The 17,191-nt window shown below is 42.9% G+C and overlaps 1 protein-coding gene across 1 annotated transcript; it reads left to right on the plus strand.

The window, feature by feature from the left end:
• Positions 1–9,254: 9,254 nt before the first annotated feature.
• LOC139470068 (peptidoglycan-recognition protein SC2-like) lies at positions 9,255–14,925 on the plus strand. The gene is made up of 5 exons (XM_071252358.1): positions 9,255–9,480; positions 11,151–11,214; positions 11,907–12,101; positions 12,728–12,841; positions 14,673–14,925. The coding sequence occupies exons 1-5, from the start codon at positions 9,271–9,273 to the stop codon at positions 14,870–14,872; spliced, it is 783 nt and encodes a 260-aa protein (XP_071108459.1). The 5' UTR covers positions 9,255–9,270; the 3' UTR covers positions 14,873–14,925.
• Positions 14,926–17,191: the final 2,266 nt, after the last annotated feature.

Below are 17,191 nucleotides of genomic sequence, written 5' to 3' on the forward strand. Positions count from 1 at the left end.
AACTGAATCGTGTCATACAGTCTTGTGGAAAATAACTGAATCGTGTCATACAGTCTTGTGGATAATAACTGAATCGTGTCATACAGTCTTGTGGATAATAACTGAATCGTGCCATACAGTCTTGTGGATAATAACTGAATCGTGTCATACAGTCTTGTGGATAATAACTGAATCGTGTCATACAGTCTCGTGGATAATAACTGAATCGTGTCATACAGTCTTGTGGATAATAACTGAATCGTGTCATACAGTCTTGTGGATAATAACTGAATCGTGCCATACAGTCTTGTGGATAATAACTGAATCGTGTCATACAGTCTTGTGGATAATAACTGAATCGTGTCATACAGTCTTGTGGATAATAACTGAATCGTGTCATACAGTCTTGTGGATAATAACTGAATCGTGTCATACAGTCTTGTGGATGATAACTGAATCGTGTCATACAGTCTTGTGGATAATAACTGAATCGTGCCATACAGTCTTGAGGATAATAACTGAATCGTGTCATACAGTCTTGTGGATAATAACTGAATCGTGTCATACAGTCTTGTCGAATGTGTTTTGGAACTCGGATTCTTCATGTATAGATCTAAATACTACAACAATGGAGGCAGTGTCACTTGTACAGTCTTTCTCGCACTGGGTAAATCAGTTGAAGGAAATTGGTTATTTTATTAGTGAACGATATCAGATCAGCTATATACCTGATGCTTTAGGGCCGGTTCACACAGTGCAGGTTATGGCTCCCGTTTGAGATCAGACAGCGCTACGACACGAAAAGTGAAAAAGTCGGATTACTATCCTCAATGATCTGGAATATCCTATCATGGTCTGAACGCCGTCGTATACGTTCTACGGATCGGGAAAGGTCCAGAGAGGTCGGCCAAGCATTCACGACAGTATGGTGCATCCCGTAACATTCGGGAAACTCAACCGATTTTGTCTAGTCGGATTACAATCGTGACTATGTCGTGACAGATTCTGCTGTATCGGATCAAAATCGTTACAATGTCCTGTGTTGTCTGGACGGTGTCCTGTGGATCGGGACGCTGTCGTGATGAACGGGCATGAATTGTTGATTGCCGTTTCTTGTCGATTGAGTCCAGATTGCGTCTATATCTTGCCGAATGTGAACCGTCTTTGTCTGTTCACTGTCCGCTCACTGTCTGACTTCTGTCGGATCGCATTTAGGAGAATCGGGACGCTATCGGGGCAGATTGGGTCATTTTTAACCATGCGGAAGATACCAATCGGATGAGAGTCAGATTGAGAACGGGAGAATCGGGACGAATTCGGGCGGAAACGGCTGAATCGTGACGTTTCCTGACCATTATCTTATTGTTTGTAAATTTCCCGCCACGAATCACAGGATCGTGATCAAACTTTTGACAAATTTTAATTGGGAATGGTCCTATCAAGGACGGCAGTGAAAATCCTGAATGTGTGACTGAGCCCTTACTTAAACTTCCCGGCCAAATTACTTTGTATTGAATTTTCCAATCAGGCTCGTATGCACAAAGACACAGATCATCAAAGAGGGGAGCACATTTGGTGTCCATGGGCCTGTGCATGCCTACTTCTTTTCTAAATGTCGTATTCCAAAATTTCACAATAAACAAACAGACAATCTATTGCATCCAGAAATAATTCCTCACAGGTTTACAATTTGAAGATCTAGATATCTGAGACTCTAATCTAGAATTCACTGTCAGGAAGAAAAGACAGTAGGACTAAGTTGTTGTTGGTTTGTTGTTTAACGCCGCACTCAGCAATATTCCAGCTATACGACGGCGGTCTGTAAATAATCAAGTCTGGACCAGACAATCCAGAGATTGATATCATGATCATCGATCCACGCAATTGGGATGGATGACCTGCATCAACCAGGTCAGCGAGCCTGACCAGCCGATCCCGTTAGTCGCCTTTTACGACAAGCATAGTCACCTTTTACGGCAAGCACGAGCTGCTGAAGACCTATTCTACCCCGGAATCTTCACGGGTCCAGTACGACTAAGATTGAGTGGTTCAACCAAACTCATATATTGCGATTCTTCAGTTGTCATTATTGATTGCATCAATGCAACCTTGTCAGAAATTGACTTGTTGGAACTGTTTTGTCACTAATGCATAGATCTCAATATGAAACAGGGGGCACGGGTGGTCCAGTCGTCTAAGGCGCCGCGATTCGCTGTGCAGAGTTGCGTCCCTTGGGCACGCCGGAAACCTATGATTGTGAGTTCGAATCCCGGTTCGCCCCGATTATGTTTCTAGGTTTGTCAGCACCATACCCGTGCTCGTGGGTTTCACCGAAGTGGTAAACGTCTAAGACCTGCATCACTTCGGGCTTTCCTCCCACATTAAGCTGACACGCCGCAATATAACTGGAATACTGTTAAAAGCGGCGTTTAACCCGACTCACTCAATATGAAACAGACGAGGCGGTATTATTGGTTTGCTTTATTTCTAGTTCAAGTGGGTTTTGACTTTGCCAATATGAACAAACATTCTGATTAATATGCATAAGTAAACAGATCCACAAGAAGGGGAGCAGAATTGGTTCCCATGGGAATGGCTACACTTCTTCCCTAAATGTCTTGTACCCATATTTGTTGGACAGAACAAGACGGGACAGGCTCCTCACAGAGTGGATGACTGGAACGACCGAGAATCAACTCGGTCCGACAACTATCAAACCCTAACTACACTACTAATGTTGACGGTTTCATTGTGATATGTTGGAGCCTGACCTTCTTCTGTCATATGTCCTGATACATCGTTTTTATTTGTTAAACATCAGATCATGAACTGATATTTCTGTCGTGAATGGAAAAATACCGTGAACCACCTTCCAGTAAATCAAATCTCTATTAATTTTCTGTCGTAACAGTGTTTGGTTTCTCATTATTTATATTTTCTGACCCTGCTCATTGATTAGATGTCAATGACAGGATCGAGGCACTCCCGAATTTAACGGGGTAACATAATCCCTCTATTGATTCCCTTAACTCCGAGACTTTCTGTTTCTCTGATTTTTTTTCAAAATAACCAAGCACTGAATCTGTCGCTACCGTAGCCACCATTTTAAATGTTGAATTTGTTATAATTTTCAAAGGTTTTTGGGATGCGTTTTCTTGTATAACATCCCTTTTCAAATGCGTATAAGCTTTCTGCCAAAAGCTATTGCTCCTCATCAAAGCATATAAGCCGTCTTCATATAGTATTAGCCCACTTGAAACAGGTATTGGCGCTCTCTTCGACTCTCAGTTGACCCTCTTCAAATTCGTATTGGCCCTCTTGAAATCCGTATTGACCCTGCATCACAACTGCATGGTTCAAGCCGATTTGGGCATGTTAGGGACACTTCATTAATAATGTATCTTAATCCTATATCTACCTGTATGAGAATCCTATATCTACCTGTATGATAACAACTTGCAGTCGCTGTACTATAGGCTGGGGGGCCTTTAAATACAAATACACTATATAGTTGTCAGTGGCACGAGTATATGATATCCCTGAACTATGTCTCTGCACGTCATCCATACAACGAGCCCCAATTGTAATTATCTAACGTCAACATTTGGTGGTCACGCCTGTGCTTCAGATTCCCGTTGGCCTGGAACACACGACGCTTGAAACATGTAACGTCCTGAACTGCTGAGGAAAACATCAGTCTCCTTGGCCTATATTTCTAACACCTGGCCCATCATTTTACCAGGTAATAGGCCACGTGACTAATCAGTATTCATGACAATCTGTGAATATGTAAACATCCGACTGGTTATATGTGTGCGAATTGTCCTCCCTCACAGTATAGGCTGGGACCACTGCTTCCTCCACTGTATCGCATGAACAGGTAGGTTGCCATGGCGCATATTATTAATATAATCACATAATGCATTATGAAGCGCCGGACTTCAAACGCAGATAGCTGCTATGGCGCTATATTTTAACCTGGTCAAGGGATCAATGTTCACCCAATGATATTTAGATATCATACGTAGAGATTACAAGATAACTATTATCCAGAAGATCAACACGGCCTAAGGAAGTTTTTAGAATACTATTGATGCAAGTACCTACTGTCATGAAGCGTATCCAGAAGAAGAAAAAATGTAAATTGTATGTTGTACCTACAGAATCTGGAATAGGAATATGGCACATTTCATTTTAAGTTTTTATGTAATATAAAAGTAAAAAAAACAAACATATGATGAAAACATAACTTGTGATTTGTTTTCACAACAATGACTTCCTGAAATATTTCTTATTGTTTTTATCGATTCCCGACATGGGTACAATGTGTGAAGTCCATTCCTGGTGTCCCCCGCCGCGATATTGCTGGAATATTGCTAAAAGCGGCGTAAAACCATACTCACTCACTCACTTATTGTTTTCAAGGAGCAATATTAAGTTGACACAATTATAGTGGTATACTTGACACTGTTGACATATCTACAGTGGTAAAAGTATTAATATGTTTTCACAATTAATCTTTCCAACGTAATGTCTACATTGTTGTTATAATATTTTATGATGAAGTAGATCAGGGCCCACTTGCACAAAGCTATCTTAGCTCTAAGACTATTGTAAGCCTATATTAAAGTGTGGGAGTTACGATCATCTTAGCGCTAAGATTGCTTTGTGCAAGTGGGCCCTGCAGCCATTGTTAAAATTGAAACCCAAAACGCTTCTGTTGCGTTTTTTCTTTTTCATCATGAACCATACTTCTCTATGAGTTACCTCCCTAATTGTAATATGTTTTCTCCTGTAGTCTGACACGTCCATTATTCACACTGTCTAAAAGTGCTAATATCTCGCCACACGGAAACTGGTTAACGTTTCACGCATAGCGATGTGCTATAGGCCTGTCTTCGCCCCTGTCGACAGACCCGATTCCCGGAAATGGGTCAACGTTTAACCGTAGCGAAATGCTGTATAGAGAAATAGGTCCGACAGAGCTAGACTGGTACCCTGTCCATCGCCTCCTAGAGGCTACGGGTGAGGAGCGCAAGTGCTCTAGGGCAGGTAAACCAGTCTGGGACAGACCGTAGCTCCTTCTTATGATTGTTGCCGAATAACGCAAACAAGTTTCGTGTGATAATTTCGAGCTAGGAATGTCTCAAAAACATTTTCATAATTTATGTATTTCGTATTTGCGTATATCATTATACACATGTGAGACAAAAGGTTAAATTCCGTTACATTTTTCCAACGACTATTCATCGGCATGCCCCCATGTCAATTTCTCAAACCCATGACAAATTATACCAGCACGTGTGTCATGCTGATTTTACTAAGAGAGTGATCATGACAGAGTTTCGCAAAATCATTATGACACAAATGCGTGGGCAATAACTTCTCTAATACCCCTTATTTCTTCATTCTTTTGAGCTCCACTTTAGAAAAGTGGACTAAAGACGGTCGGCGTCTTAGAAAGCAACAATTGTCGAATGACGTCCACAGTCTTCAACCATGACGTCCATTCTAGTGTGACAAAATGCCGTCCGGATGACGTAGGTAATATTCTGGTGCGCGTGAAATGACTTTTCTGAACTCTGCCATGTCTAACCCTATGGGTAATACATCTTATTCTAGTCTAGGTGCATTTTAGTTTCAGTAGTGAGGACACAACTAATTATAAGTCAGTTATCATTTGATATCCAGCAGAATGGACGATTACTATTTTATTCTCGTTTTGGTCTTGGACATAAGAGATATACACAAACAACATGTAAACACAGACATGCGTTAGTGAGTATAGTTTTACGCCGCTTTTAGCAATTTCCAGCAATATCACGGCGGTGGACATCAGAAATCGGCTTCAGACATTTCACCCATGTGCAAACACTTTTTGATGTTTTCTGTAATCCAGGACTAGTTTATGTAAAGCAAAATACATATTTCGCTATGAAAATATCTTAATAACGAAAAATTAGTATTCAAGAGGGTGCCTGACGAACCTCATCTTTTGACGTCGCATGGGGGAACTCCCACTTGTATGTTTATTGCTCATGTATATTTAATGTTTAATTCCATCAGGTGTTAGCTAAACTTACTTTTTAGACGTTAACTACTAGTATATAACCACTTGTGTCTTTGTTGTATATATTACATCTTTTGCAAACGCTGTGCTTTATCATGATAGTTTTTTTACTGGTGTTAGTTAGAATGGTAGCCCGTGGTATCGGATTAACGTTTGTCAAAATCACACTCTGACATCACTCAAAAGTTGATTTCGAATTAGCGTAAAAGTGTTTCAAAACTGTTTACAGCTAGACTCATATCACTTATCACTATACAGTATACGTTGTTCCTCTTCTCTTCAAAAACACACACTATTTATATAACAAACCTGAAGTAAAGAAAAATACTGAACTTTCCCTTCCCCTTATTCCCTAAAGCAACGTGTGTTCAAACTCACCCTGACCCAGTCGTCTAAGGCGCCACGATTCGTTGTGCAGAGTTGCGTCCCTTGGGCACGCCAGAAACCTATGATTGTGGGTTTGAATCCCGGTTCGCCCTGATTATGTAGCTAGGTTTGTCAGCACCATACCTGTGCTCGTGGCTTTCACCGAAGTGGTAAACGTCTGAGACCTGCATCACTTCGGGCTTTACTTCAACATTAAGCTGACGATATAACTGGAATACTGTTAAAAGCCGCGTTAAACCAAACTCACTCACTCACTAAAACTCACCAATTTGGACATATGCGCTGCTGGACTTGGTTGTCACCTCAAAGAACAATGAAGGTCTAATTCAGAGTACAGTAAACTACGGTTATAACGAACTCAAAGGGACTACTATTTTTAGTTCGTTATAACCGTAGTTCGTTATAAGCATATATTCAGCATAACTACAGCAAATAGTCGGGACTAAAAACTTAGTTCGTCATATCCGTCAGTTCGTTATCAGCGTGTTCGTTATAACCGTAGTTTACTGTATTATCCATTAATGTTCAAAGATTCCAAGCGACATTTTGTAAACAACGAATCACAGAAATGGCAAATAAACCAAGACAGCTTCATAACTTCATGAATGGTCTTTTCGGGAATGAAGAAAAATGTGTTTTTCCTCCGACGAACGAACAAGCTGACGTGAATAGCCTTTTTTGAGTTGAAAATTCATGACAAAAGAGCATTTCTTCAAAACAGTAATACACAGACCGCAGGAATGTAATTGAGTCAAAGTCTGAGTTTAGCAGAACAAAGCTATTCCATTTTGAGCCTTCTGTTCTGATCACATCATCCAATATCACGACTTGCTTGAGCGATCCTGTCCCCAGTAAGATGACTGCAGATCACATGATTGATTGATTGATTGATTGATTGATTGATTGATTGATTGATTGATTGATTGATTGATTGATTGATTGATTGATTGATTGATTGTTGCTGAAGACCTATTCTACCCGGGTCTAATCTTCACTGGTCGCAGATCACATGAACTCTTTACTTCCAGTTATAACAGGTATGATCAACAAGAACTCATGTCAGCAGGAGTATTTCCAGATGAGCTTAAAAACGCCACTGTCAAACCACATATTTTAAAAAACTGAAACATGATTCAACCATCTTAAAGAACTACCGATCTGTTTCAAACTTGCCATATCTTTCCAAGCTAATTGAATAAGCTGCTTCAAAGAGACTCATGGAACACCTATATGCGAATAACATCCTGAATAAGTTTCAATCACCTTACTGGCCACATCACTCAACTGAAACTTTGCTGCTTTGAGTACAAAACGATCTACGATAGATAGTCGATAATGGAGACGCCGCAAACTTGATTGTATTGGACATAATCGCATCCGACGATACTGTAGACCATGAAATATTCCTTCGCATGCTTAAACATCAATTGAAGGTGAAGCCTTGTCATGGCTCCAGTCATTTTTAAAAGACAGCAGTCAACCAGTATTAACTGCAGACAAACTTTGATAAAGTTCCTTACTTTCATGTGCTGTCCCAAGGTTGTGTCTTGGGCCCAGTATGTTTTCTCATCTACACCAATCAGCTTTCACATATGATAGAGAACTTTAACGTCTCCCACTACTCCCATGCAGATGACTCTCAAACTTTCTCTCCTGCTTCACAGTCCTCGAGCTGATAGGAACATGCACTATTGGAATAAAAACATGGATGAACAAACAAATGTTCAAACTTACAGACGACAAAACCGAGGATCTTGTTGTTGGCATAAATCATCACCAAACTGATACAAGAAGTAATATTAACATCGGTTCAGCACAAGTCACTTCGCCAGGCTTGTGGAAGACCATGGTGTTTGGATTGAATCGGACCTCTCCATGGTGGCACAAGTAGACAGAACATGCAAATCATGATAGTACCATCTCCATTCCATTAGATACGTCAGAAAATATATCCCAGCTGAAAGTGCTCATGTTCTAGCCAGGTGTCTAGTGTAAGCGAGACTAGATTATTGCAGCGGGCTGCAAGCTGGCCTGACCAACCTCTATGATCAGCTTATACAACACATCGCAGCCCAAGCTATACACTTAGTTCGGTCCAAAGTATTCAAGTTTTGAAAGGAAAACCTGTACCTTCTTATCAATGTATACATATCTAAAAACTGTCATAATTCTTTGTAAATAAAATGCTCATGGCTTAAATTATGCAGATTCTTTGGGTCGAAAAAGGGTCCATATCATAATTAATCTTTCCATGTATTTTTCTATTTTCTATATCAAATCAAGTTTAGGTTTATATTAGATGACATACATTTGTTATTAAAATATCATTTTTACTTCATAATTGTATGTAGTTGCGACTGACAGCTTCCTTGGGTATTACTCTAGCTGCTAAGCATCACAAGATAGTTAAAAATAGCTGAAACATTCATTCTGTGTGTCTCAACTAGCTCTTACGACCAGATCAGATTGTTCGAATGCCACTCGTCAGAGCCCTTATTATTGTTTGTTTGTTGTTTATAAACTGAGTATTAAATGCAGTTAGATAAGACTATTCGTAATTTTGTTGTCTTGTCACGATGAGTGGAAAAGTAGTACTGGTAAGTGTTAGAACACATCTCCTGACCGTACACATGTGTGCACTTAATGGCTTTCTGGACCACGCGCTTTGTTTAACAGGGCGTCTGTTTAATTTGATAAAAGTATTTTCATTGCTCTACCAAACTTGGGAAGTTCAGGCATCAGCCATCACCCAGGCAACTGGTCATGGTGTATCATGAAGTAGAAACACCGTGTTCATTTGCTTTCTTCATTGCAGAGAGGTTTCCAGAATAAACATGGCGCTTATTCTCATCTTCCTTGCCTTCTTGGCAGCAACTGTGAGTGATGTTAGAGCTGCACAGTGCGCATGCGCTACTGGAAATGTTAATGTCCGCTCTGGGGTGGGAACAAGGCATTCGATCCTGGGCGTCCTAATAAAAGGACGCTGTACCTCCTTTGAAGGCGATCGGAGATCCGGCTGGGTACATGTCAACTTCAACGGCAGGGTGGGTATTTGAATATGATTCTTTAATTTGAAGTTTACACGATATACGGTTTTTCCTTTGGACGAGAGATCGGTCACATGGCCGCGACAAAAACGTTCATAAGTGTATGAACGACATAATTTGATGATCATACGTTTTTCACGCGACCGTGTTCTTGAAATGACGTTAACACTGATGGACTACTTCCACATTACTAGGGGAACCCCTGGGAATTCCTTTGCACGAATGCATACAGGAGCGTTTCTTTCTGATCATTAAGGACTATTAATGCATCAATATATGTAGGTCAGTAATGTCACATCACAAATGCATTATAAACTCATCTCATGAGGGTTCGTTACACAGCGGGCGGTCGGGTACCCTAGTGGTAAAGCATCCGCTCGTCACGCCGAAGACCCGGGTTCGATGCCCGACTTGGGTACAATGTGTGAAGCCCATAACTGGTGTCCCCCGCCGTGATATTGCTAGAATATTGCTAAAAGCGGCGTAAAACCACAATCACTCACTCAATTTTATCTTAAACTCAGCGTTTCAGTATACATTTAGCAACGCAGGAGAGTTTGACTGCATGATCGTTGACGAATATCCTCTCTACGACCGAACCTAAGTGAACAAAAGAAGAAATGCACATCCACAGTGTCGAAGTATCGACTCAATCCCAATCTCATTAAAATCAGATCTTAGCTCTCGCTAGCGCTAAACAAAGATCTGAGGACATTCCATTACGGGTCACGTCAGAACGACCTTACACCCGACAAATCAAAGCGTCGCTTACTAGATCATGAGAGTGACAGCCGGAATGTGTTTTTCTAGGCAGGCAACCTCGAAAGGAGGCGTTGCACAGTATGTGGGAAGACATTCCGTAAAGTCTGTTTGTTCAGTTTTCAAAATCTTAATCGAGAACTGTGTTAACATATTTGTCAAGCGTAGTCTGAAATGGAAGTCGCCTGGTTGAAACGACTGCCGTGAAGCTCGAGAAAACTGCTTTCTAATTGGCTGATGGCGACTTGTTATGAGTCATGTCAGTGGTCGGTCAAAGTTCGCGAAAGGTCGTTCTGACGTGACCCGTAATGGGATGTCCTCAGATCTTTGTTTTGCGGCAGCGAGTACTTAGATCTGATTTTAACGAGATTGACTCAATCCGTGTCTAGGCTGACAGTGACAGTCTACAGCATTCTATGAATTTTTCTTAGTGTAACACATCTTTAATCACCTTTTAATGATCGACCAGATGATTAATGATGACTAAAACATGTAACCACCATAGGTTCCTTTACATCTTCTGAACTCTCTCCCGACACGTTTATCGTGTCGGCCATTTTGACGTCTTGTGGTAGTACTTGATGTAAATGTATTACGACGCGCTGTCACTGTGACTGACTTACTGAGGTAGTTCTTATCAGACATTTCTCATCTTATGAGGATATTATTTGAATACATTTGTTGCAAAGAAATTACAAAAGTTGTTCCTGTGGAACATGTGGAGCATACATACGTTCATGTCACCTCTCGTTTTTAGGAACTATTTTATTCCGCGATACAGCTGGTTGTTGTATGGCTGTCAGTGTAAACATGAAGTCACACGTACTAAATGTTGCGTATAGATCTAAATCCTTTGAGGTAAAAAATAGTGATGTAAAAAATTATAAGAATTGACATACCTGTTACAGAACGGATGTATCTCCGGACGCTACGTCAACATACGGAGTTGTTCGGGTAGATCCGGTTCTTTAGGTAAAACCCTACTCCGCTTCACCTTTTGTTTCTCTTAAGGACTATTAATGCATCAATATATGTAGGTCAGTAATGTCACATCACAAATGCATTATAAACTCATCTTCATGAGGGTTCGTTACACAGCGGGCGGTCGGGTAGCCTAGTGGTTAAAGCGTTCGCTCGTCACGCCGAAGACCCGGGTTCGAATCCCGACATGGGTACAATGTGTGAAGCCCATTTCTGGTGTCCCCCGCCGTGATATTGCTGGAATATTGCTAAAAGCGGCGTAAAACCAAACTCACTCACTCACTTACTCGTTACACAGCGATATTTGAAATTAATCAGCGTTTAAAGCGGTGAGTTCAATTGTGATGCTCATGAAGTTTTATGAATTATTTTATCTTGATGTTTAGCAGAGCAAATCGTTTAGTAGAGTCAAAACACAAGGCACAGACACGTGTGAAATTTATGTAAATAAAATAGGCCACCATTTTTTCTATAATTATAAGAAATATCAGACATCAGAATGTTGCAATCTTGATCAAACAAGAGTGTACATGTGTGTTTCTTTTCCACGAAAGTTGTGAGATGCAGACATCAAGACAGGAGCTGCTGGAATATGGACATGAAGGGGAAGTTAAATATTATAATTAAAAGTTAAAGTTTTCCGTCTAGTCATACAAACGTTAACTGTAGTCATATCTTCCCAGGGAGTACCAGCTCTGAATGTCCCCGCATTATCACCAGGGCCGAGTGGGGTGCTAGATCTCCACGATCTACCAGCAATCTTGCCGGGGCTGTGAGATACGCCTTCATCCATCATGGACTAAGTAGTCCCTGCTCCAGTCAAAGCTCCTGCTCTGAGAGAGTCAGGAGCTATCAGAACTACCATATGAACAACCGCGGTGAGTGAGTGGGTCGTCGGGTTCGTTGTACATGAGTGAGTGAGTTGGGTTTATCGCCGCTTTTAACAGTATTCCAGTTATATCACGGCGTGTCAGCTTAATTTGGGAGGAAAGCCCGAAGTGATGCAGGTCTCAGAGGGTTACCACTTCGGTGAAACCAACGAGCACGGGTATGGTGCTGACAAACCTAGAAACATAATCGGGGCGAACCGGGATTCGAACCCACAATCATAGATTTCTGGCGTGCCCAAGGGACGCTACTCTGCACAGCGAATCGCGGCGCCTTAGACGACTGGGCCACCCGTGTCCCCTTGTACATTAAGAACTGTAAAAGTATATATGTCATATATTTTCATACAAGCTTATGGTGCAAATGAGACATAGGCCTGAAGCTAGAAACATGCTTTAAACTGAGTTCCTTCTCATAAAGACTGGTTAAAGCTTATAAAGAAACCATCATGAATATTAAGTAACCATTATTTGACTGGTGATCTCATTTGTCTGCTATAACCAAATCATCATGATCATAGGTTTCTGCAAATGTGTCAGTGTTTCTATCACACCTTCAGATGTATATATACATGTAGTCAGGGATGAAGGGGATTCTTGTGATTGATTACCCTCAGGCTGGAGTGACATCGGCTACAGTTTCCTCATCGGCGAGGACGGTAACGTCTACGAGGGTCGTGGCTGGGACAGGATAGGAGCTCACACCAAGGGCTACAACAGTGTTGGTCTTGGTAAGTCAGTGACGGGACAGGGACTCATGTCCGGGGCTACAACGGGCTCACTAGCGGGGCTACAACAGTGTTGGTCTGGGTTAGTCAGTGACGGGACAGGGGCTCATGTCCGGGGCTACAACGGGCTCACTAGCGGGGCTACAACAGTGTTGGTCTGGGTAAGTCAGTGACGGGACAGGGGCTCATGTCCGGGGCTACAACGGGCTCACTAACGCGGTTACAACAGTGTTGGTCTGGGTAAGTCAGTGACGGGACAGGGGCTCATGTCCGGGGCTACAATGGTTTTGGCGTGGGTGACAGGGGCTTACACACAGGGCTACAACAGTGTTGGTCTGGTTGTCAGTGACGGGAGAGGGGCTTACACACAGGGCTACAACACTGTTGGTCTGGTCGTCAGTGACGGGAGGGGGGCTTACACACAGGGCTACAACAGTGTTGGTCTGGTAGTCAGTGACGGGAGAGGGGCTTACACACAGGGCTACAACAGTGTTGGTCTGGTAAGTCAGTGACGGGAGAGGGGCTCACACACAGGGCAACAACAGTGTTGGTCTGGTAGTCAGTGACGGGAGAGGGGCTTACACACAGGGCTACAACAGTGTTGGTCTGGTAGTCAGTGACGGGAGAGGGGCTTACACACAGGGCTACAACAGTGTTGGTCTGGTCGTCAGTGACGGGAGAGGGGCTTACACACAGGGCTACAACAGTGTTGGTCTGGTAGTCAGTGACGGGAGAGGGGCTTACACACAAAGGGCTACAACAGTGTTGGTCTGGTAGTCAGTGACGGGAGAGGGGCTTACACACAGGGCTACAACAGTGTTGGTCTGGTAGTCAGTGACGGGAGAGGGGCTTACACACAGGGCTACAACAGTGTTGGTCTGGTCGTCAGTGACGGGAGAGGGGCTTACACACAGGGCTACAACACTGTTGGTCTGGTGGTCAGTGACGGGAGAGGGGCTTACACACAGGGCTACAACAGTGTTGGTCTGGTAGTCAGTGACGGGAGAGGGGCTTACACAAAGGGCTACAACACTGTTGGTCTGGTAGTCAGTGACGGGACACGTGTTCACACACAGGGCTACAACAGTGTTGGTCTGGTCGTCAGTGACGGGAGAGGGGCTTACACAAAGGGCTACAACACTGTTGGTCTGGTAGTCAGTGACGGGACACGTGTTCACACACAGGGCTACAACAGTGTTGGTCTGGTCGTCAGTGACGGGAGAGGGGCTTACACACAGGTCTACAACAGTGTTGGTCTGGTAAGTCAGTGACGGGAGAGGGGCTCATATCCGGGGTTACAACAGTGTTTGTCTTGTAAGTCAGTGACGGGAGAGGGGCTTACACACAGGGCTACAACAGTGTTGGTCTGGTAAGTCAGTGACGGGAGAGGAGCTCATATCCGGGGTTACAACAGTGTTTGTCTTGTAAGTCAGTGACGGGAGAGGGGCTTACACACAGGGCTACAACAGTGTTGGTCTGGTAGTCAGTGACGGGAGAGGGGCTCATATCCGGGGCTACAACAGTGTTTGTCTTGTAAGTCAGTGACGGGAGAGGGGCTTACACACAGGGCTACAACAGTGTTGGTCTTGTAGTCAGTGACGGGAGAGGGGCTTACACACAGGGCTACAACAGTGTTGGTCTGGTAAGTCAGTGATGGGAGAGGGGCTCACACACAGGGCTACAACAGCGTTGGTCTGGTAAGTCAGTGACAGGGCATTAGTTCACACCCGGGGCTATGGACATAATTCGGCGCAGCCTACACCATATTTCTGCTCATCAAATACGTGTGTGATTATCGTATCTGAGATAGGATATTATCTATAATTTTATCCAGGTTTCTGCATGATTGGAGACTTCCGGACCCGCGTCCCCAACAGTGCAGCCATCAACACCGTCAAGGCTCTCATTGCTTGCGGCGTCAGCATGGGCAAGATTCAGTCCAGCTACACCCTCAGAGGCCACCGCGACATGGGCAGCACCGAATGTCCCGGAACAGCCCTGTACAATCTCATCAGAACGTGGCCACACTATTGAAATGTCTATTCTGTAAGGAATACCATGGCATAATGCTGAACTGAATAAAGAAATTTAACGACAGAATTTCATTTGAAATTTATTTTTAAAATATCGTGATCATTATTAGATGGGGACTTATTTAGTCAAATAAGACAAACTAATTCCACAGTATTACTATCGATCATTATTGTCCGTATCCAAGATTATAATGCGAAGGTCCCTGTTTTATTTGTTTCAATGTCATCGTCCGAATATAAATAGTGTAATATCAAACCCGTGTGCGACATACGCTGCAGCCGGAAAGCGCACGTAAAATCCCCAAAGTAAGTAAGTAAGGTAATATCAAAGGTCAAGTAGGGACTACATTCAGTGTTAACAAACATACATAGAGTCGCGCGTGTCATTCGGCGATCGAGTCAGAATTAACCATCGGGAGTGACCCGAAATGGGATGTCTTCATATCTTTGTTTTGCGGCAGCTCCGATTATGTTTCTAGGTCTGTCAGCACCATACCCGTGCTCGTTGGTTTCACCCAAGTGGTAAACGTCTGAGACCTGCATCACTTCGGGCTTTCCTCCCACATTAGTGGCAGTTGCTGACACTGGAGACATCGAGGTACTTTGCTCCCGGCTGTAGTGATCCCGCTGCTAACAGACCTATCCCCGAACATCGTCCGCTCTTCTGACACAATCTCACTTGACATTTTTGTTTACTTAGTTCCGCAATCGTGGGCCTATTAATATAAATCTAGGTAAAGATTCTGATTGTAATTAATGCAATGTGTAGAATGTAGTCATTGTATTTGTGAAAATATTGTAACCATTAACTGCTGGATGGGTACACATGATACCAAAATTGACACTCGTCAAACCAGTTTTGGTCACCACCCGTTATTGAGTGAGTGAGTATGGATTCACGCCACCTTTAGCAATATTCCAGCAATATCACGGCGGGGGACACCAGAAATAGGCTTCACACATGTACCCATGTCGGGAATCGAACCCGGGTTTTCGGCATGACGAGCGAACGCTTTAACCACTAGGGTACTCTTCGAAACTATATTGGCTTTCTTTAAACACTCATTGACCCTCTTGAAATTCATACTGGCTTTTTTGAAAGCCATATTGGCTTGGTACCCCACTGTATGGTATCAATAAATGTCACAAACCCCTTTCCATGTTCATAAGAAAACTCACCGGTGCTACCCGAAACCATACTCGTCCTCTTGAAACACGCTCTGGCGCTCTCCAAATCTGCCTCTTCAAATTCGCTTTCTGGACTCCCATATTGGCCCTGTATCACCACTGTATTGTGGACAATTCATTAACATCACATCTATATCCACATCTACTTGTATGATAACATGCCTTGCAGTCGCTGTGCTATGGGCCGGGGGGCCTTTAATACCAATACCTAAATGTTACTTTATACCTCTCAGTGGCACGTGTCTATGATGTCCATGAAATATGTATCCACACGTTCTGCTCAACGAGAGCTAATTATTATTACCTAACATCCACATCTGGGAGTCGCATGTGCTTCAGATTGCCAATTGGCCCTGAGAAAATAACAATAAGCTTCTTGACCTCTTTTGCTGTCATTTTGCCAAACATTTTTCTAGATAATAGGCCATGTGACCCACCAGTATTCACATCAATCTGATGCTCTGGCATGTGAAAATCCACAATGTGTGCGAGTTGTCCTCTCTCACAGTATAGACTGGGACCACTGCTTACTCCATCGTATCGCATGACGAAGACAGGTGGGTATTATTAATATAAGCACATAATGTTTATAAAACGACCGACTTCCGACTTGGGTAGATGCTACACCATATTGTTACACTGGTCAATTGACCATTTTCGTTCTGCATCATCTTATCGGGTACCCATTGTTTATTGATGGGTGAACAGAGACATATTCTAATAAATGCCTCAGGAGACACCACATGTCACATGTGCCTCTCTGTGGGACAGGACCGAAGGCCTAGACTCTCAGGAGTCAAGCTTGATATGGACACATGCTATTCTAATGAAGGTGTACATATCGAAGATTCGGGGTAGAATAGGTCTTCAGCAACCCATGCTTGTCGTAAGAGGCGACTAACGAGATCGGGTTGTCAGGCTCGCTGACTTGGTTGATGCATGTCATCGATCCCCATTGCGTGGATCGATGTCAATCACTGGATTGTCTGGTCCAGACTCGATTATTTACAGATCGCTGTCATATAGCTGGAATATTGCTGAGTGTGGTGTAAAACAACAAAGAAACAAACATATCAGTTCCAGTAATGATGAACAGCAGAATCAAAGATTGCCTGTTCACTCTCGTTGTGCT

Source organism: Haliotis cracherodii, unplaced genomic scaffold (genome assembly GCF_022045235.1).
Source record: "Haliotis cracherodii isolate W230 unplaced genomic scaffold, xgHalCrac1.p SCAF_20, whole genome shotgun sequence".
In the NCBI taxonomy this organism is placed as follows: Eukaryota; Metazoa; Mollusca; class Gastropoda; order Lepetellida; family Haliotidae; genus Haliotis; species Haliotis cracherodii.

What these genes read in the sequence shown, in the direction of transcription:
- LOC139470068 (XM_071252358.1), top strand. Translation starts at nt 9,271, where the DNA reads ATGGCGCTTATTCTCATCTTCCTTGCCTTCTTGGCAGCAACTGTGAGT. An exon ending in CTACCATATGAACAACCGCG is followed by an intron (nt 12,102 to 12,727) that starts GTGAGTGAGTGG and finishes GATTACCCTCAG; the next exon opens with GCTGGAGTGACATCGGCTAC. An exon ending in CTACAACAGTGTTGGTCTTG is followed by an intron (nt 12,842 to 14,672) that starts GTAAGTCAGTGA and finishes AATTTTATCCAG; the next exon opens with GTTTCTGCATGATTGGAGAC.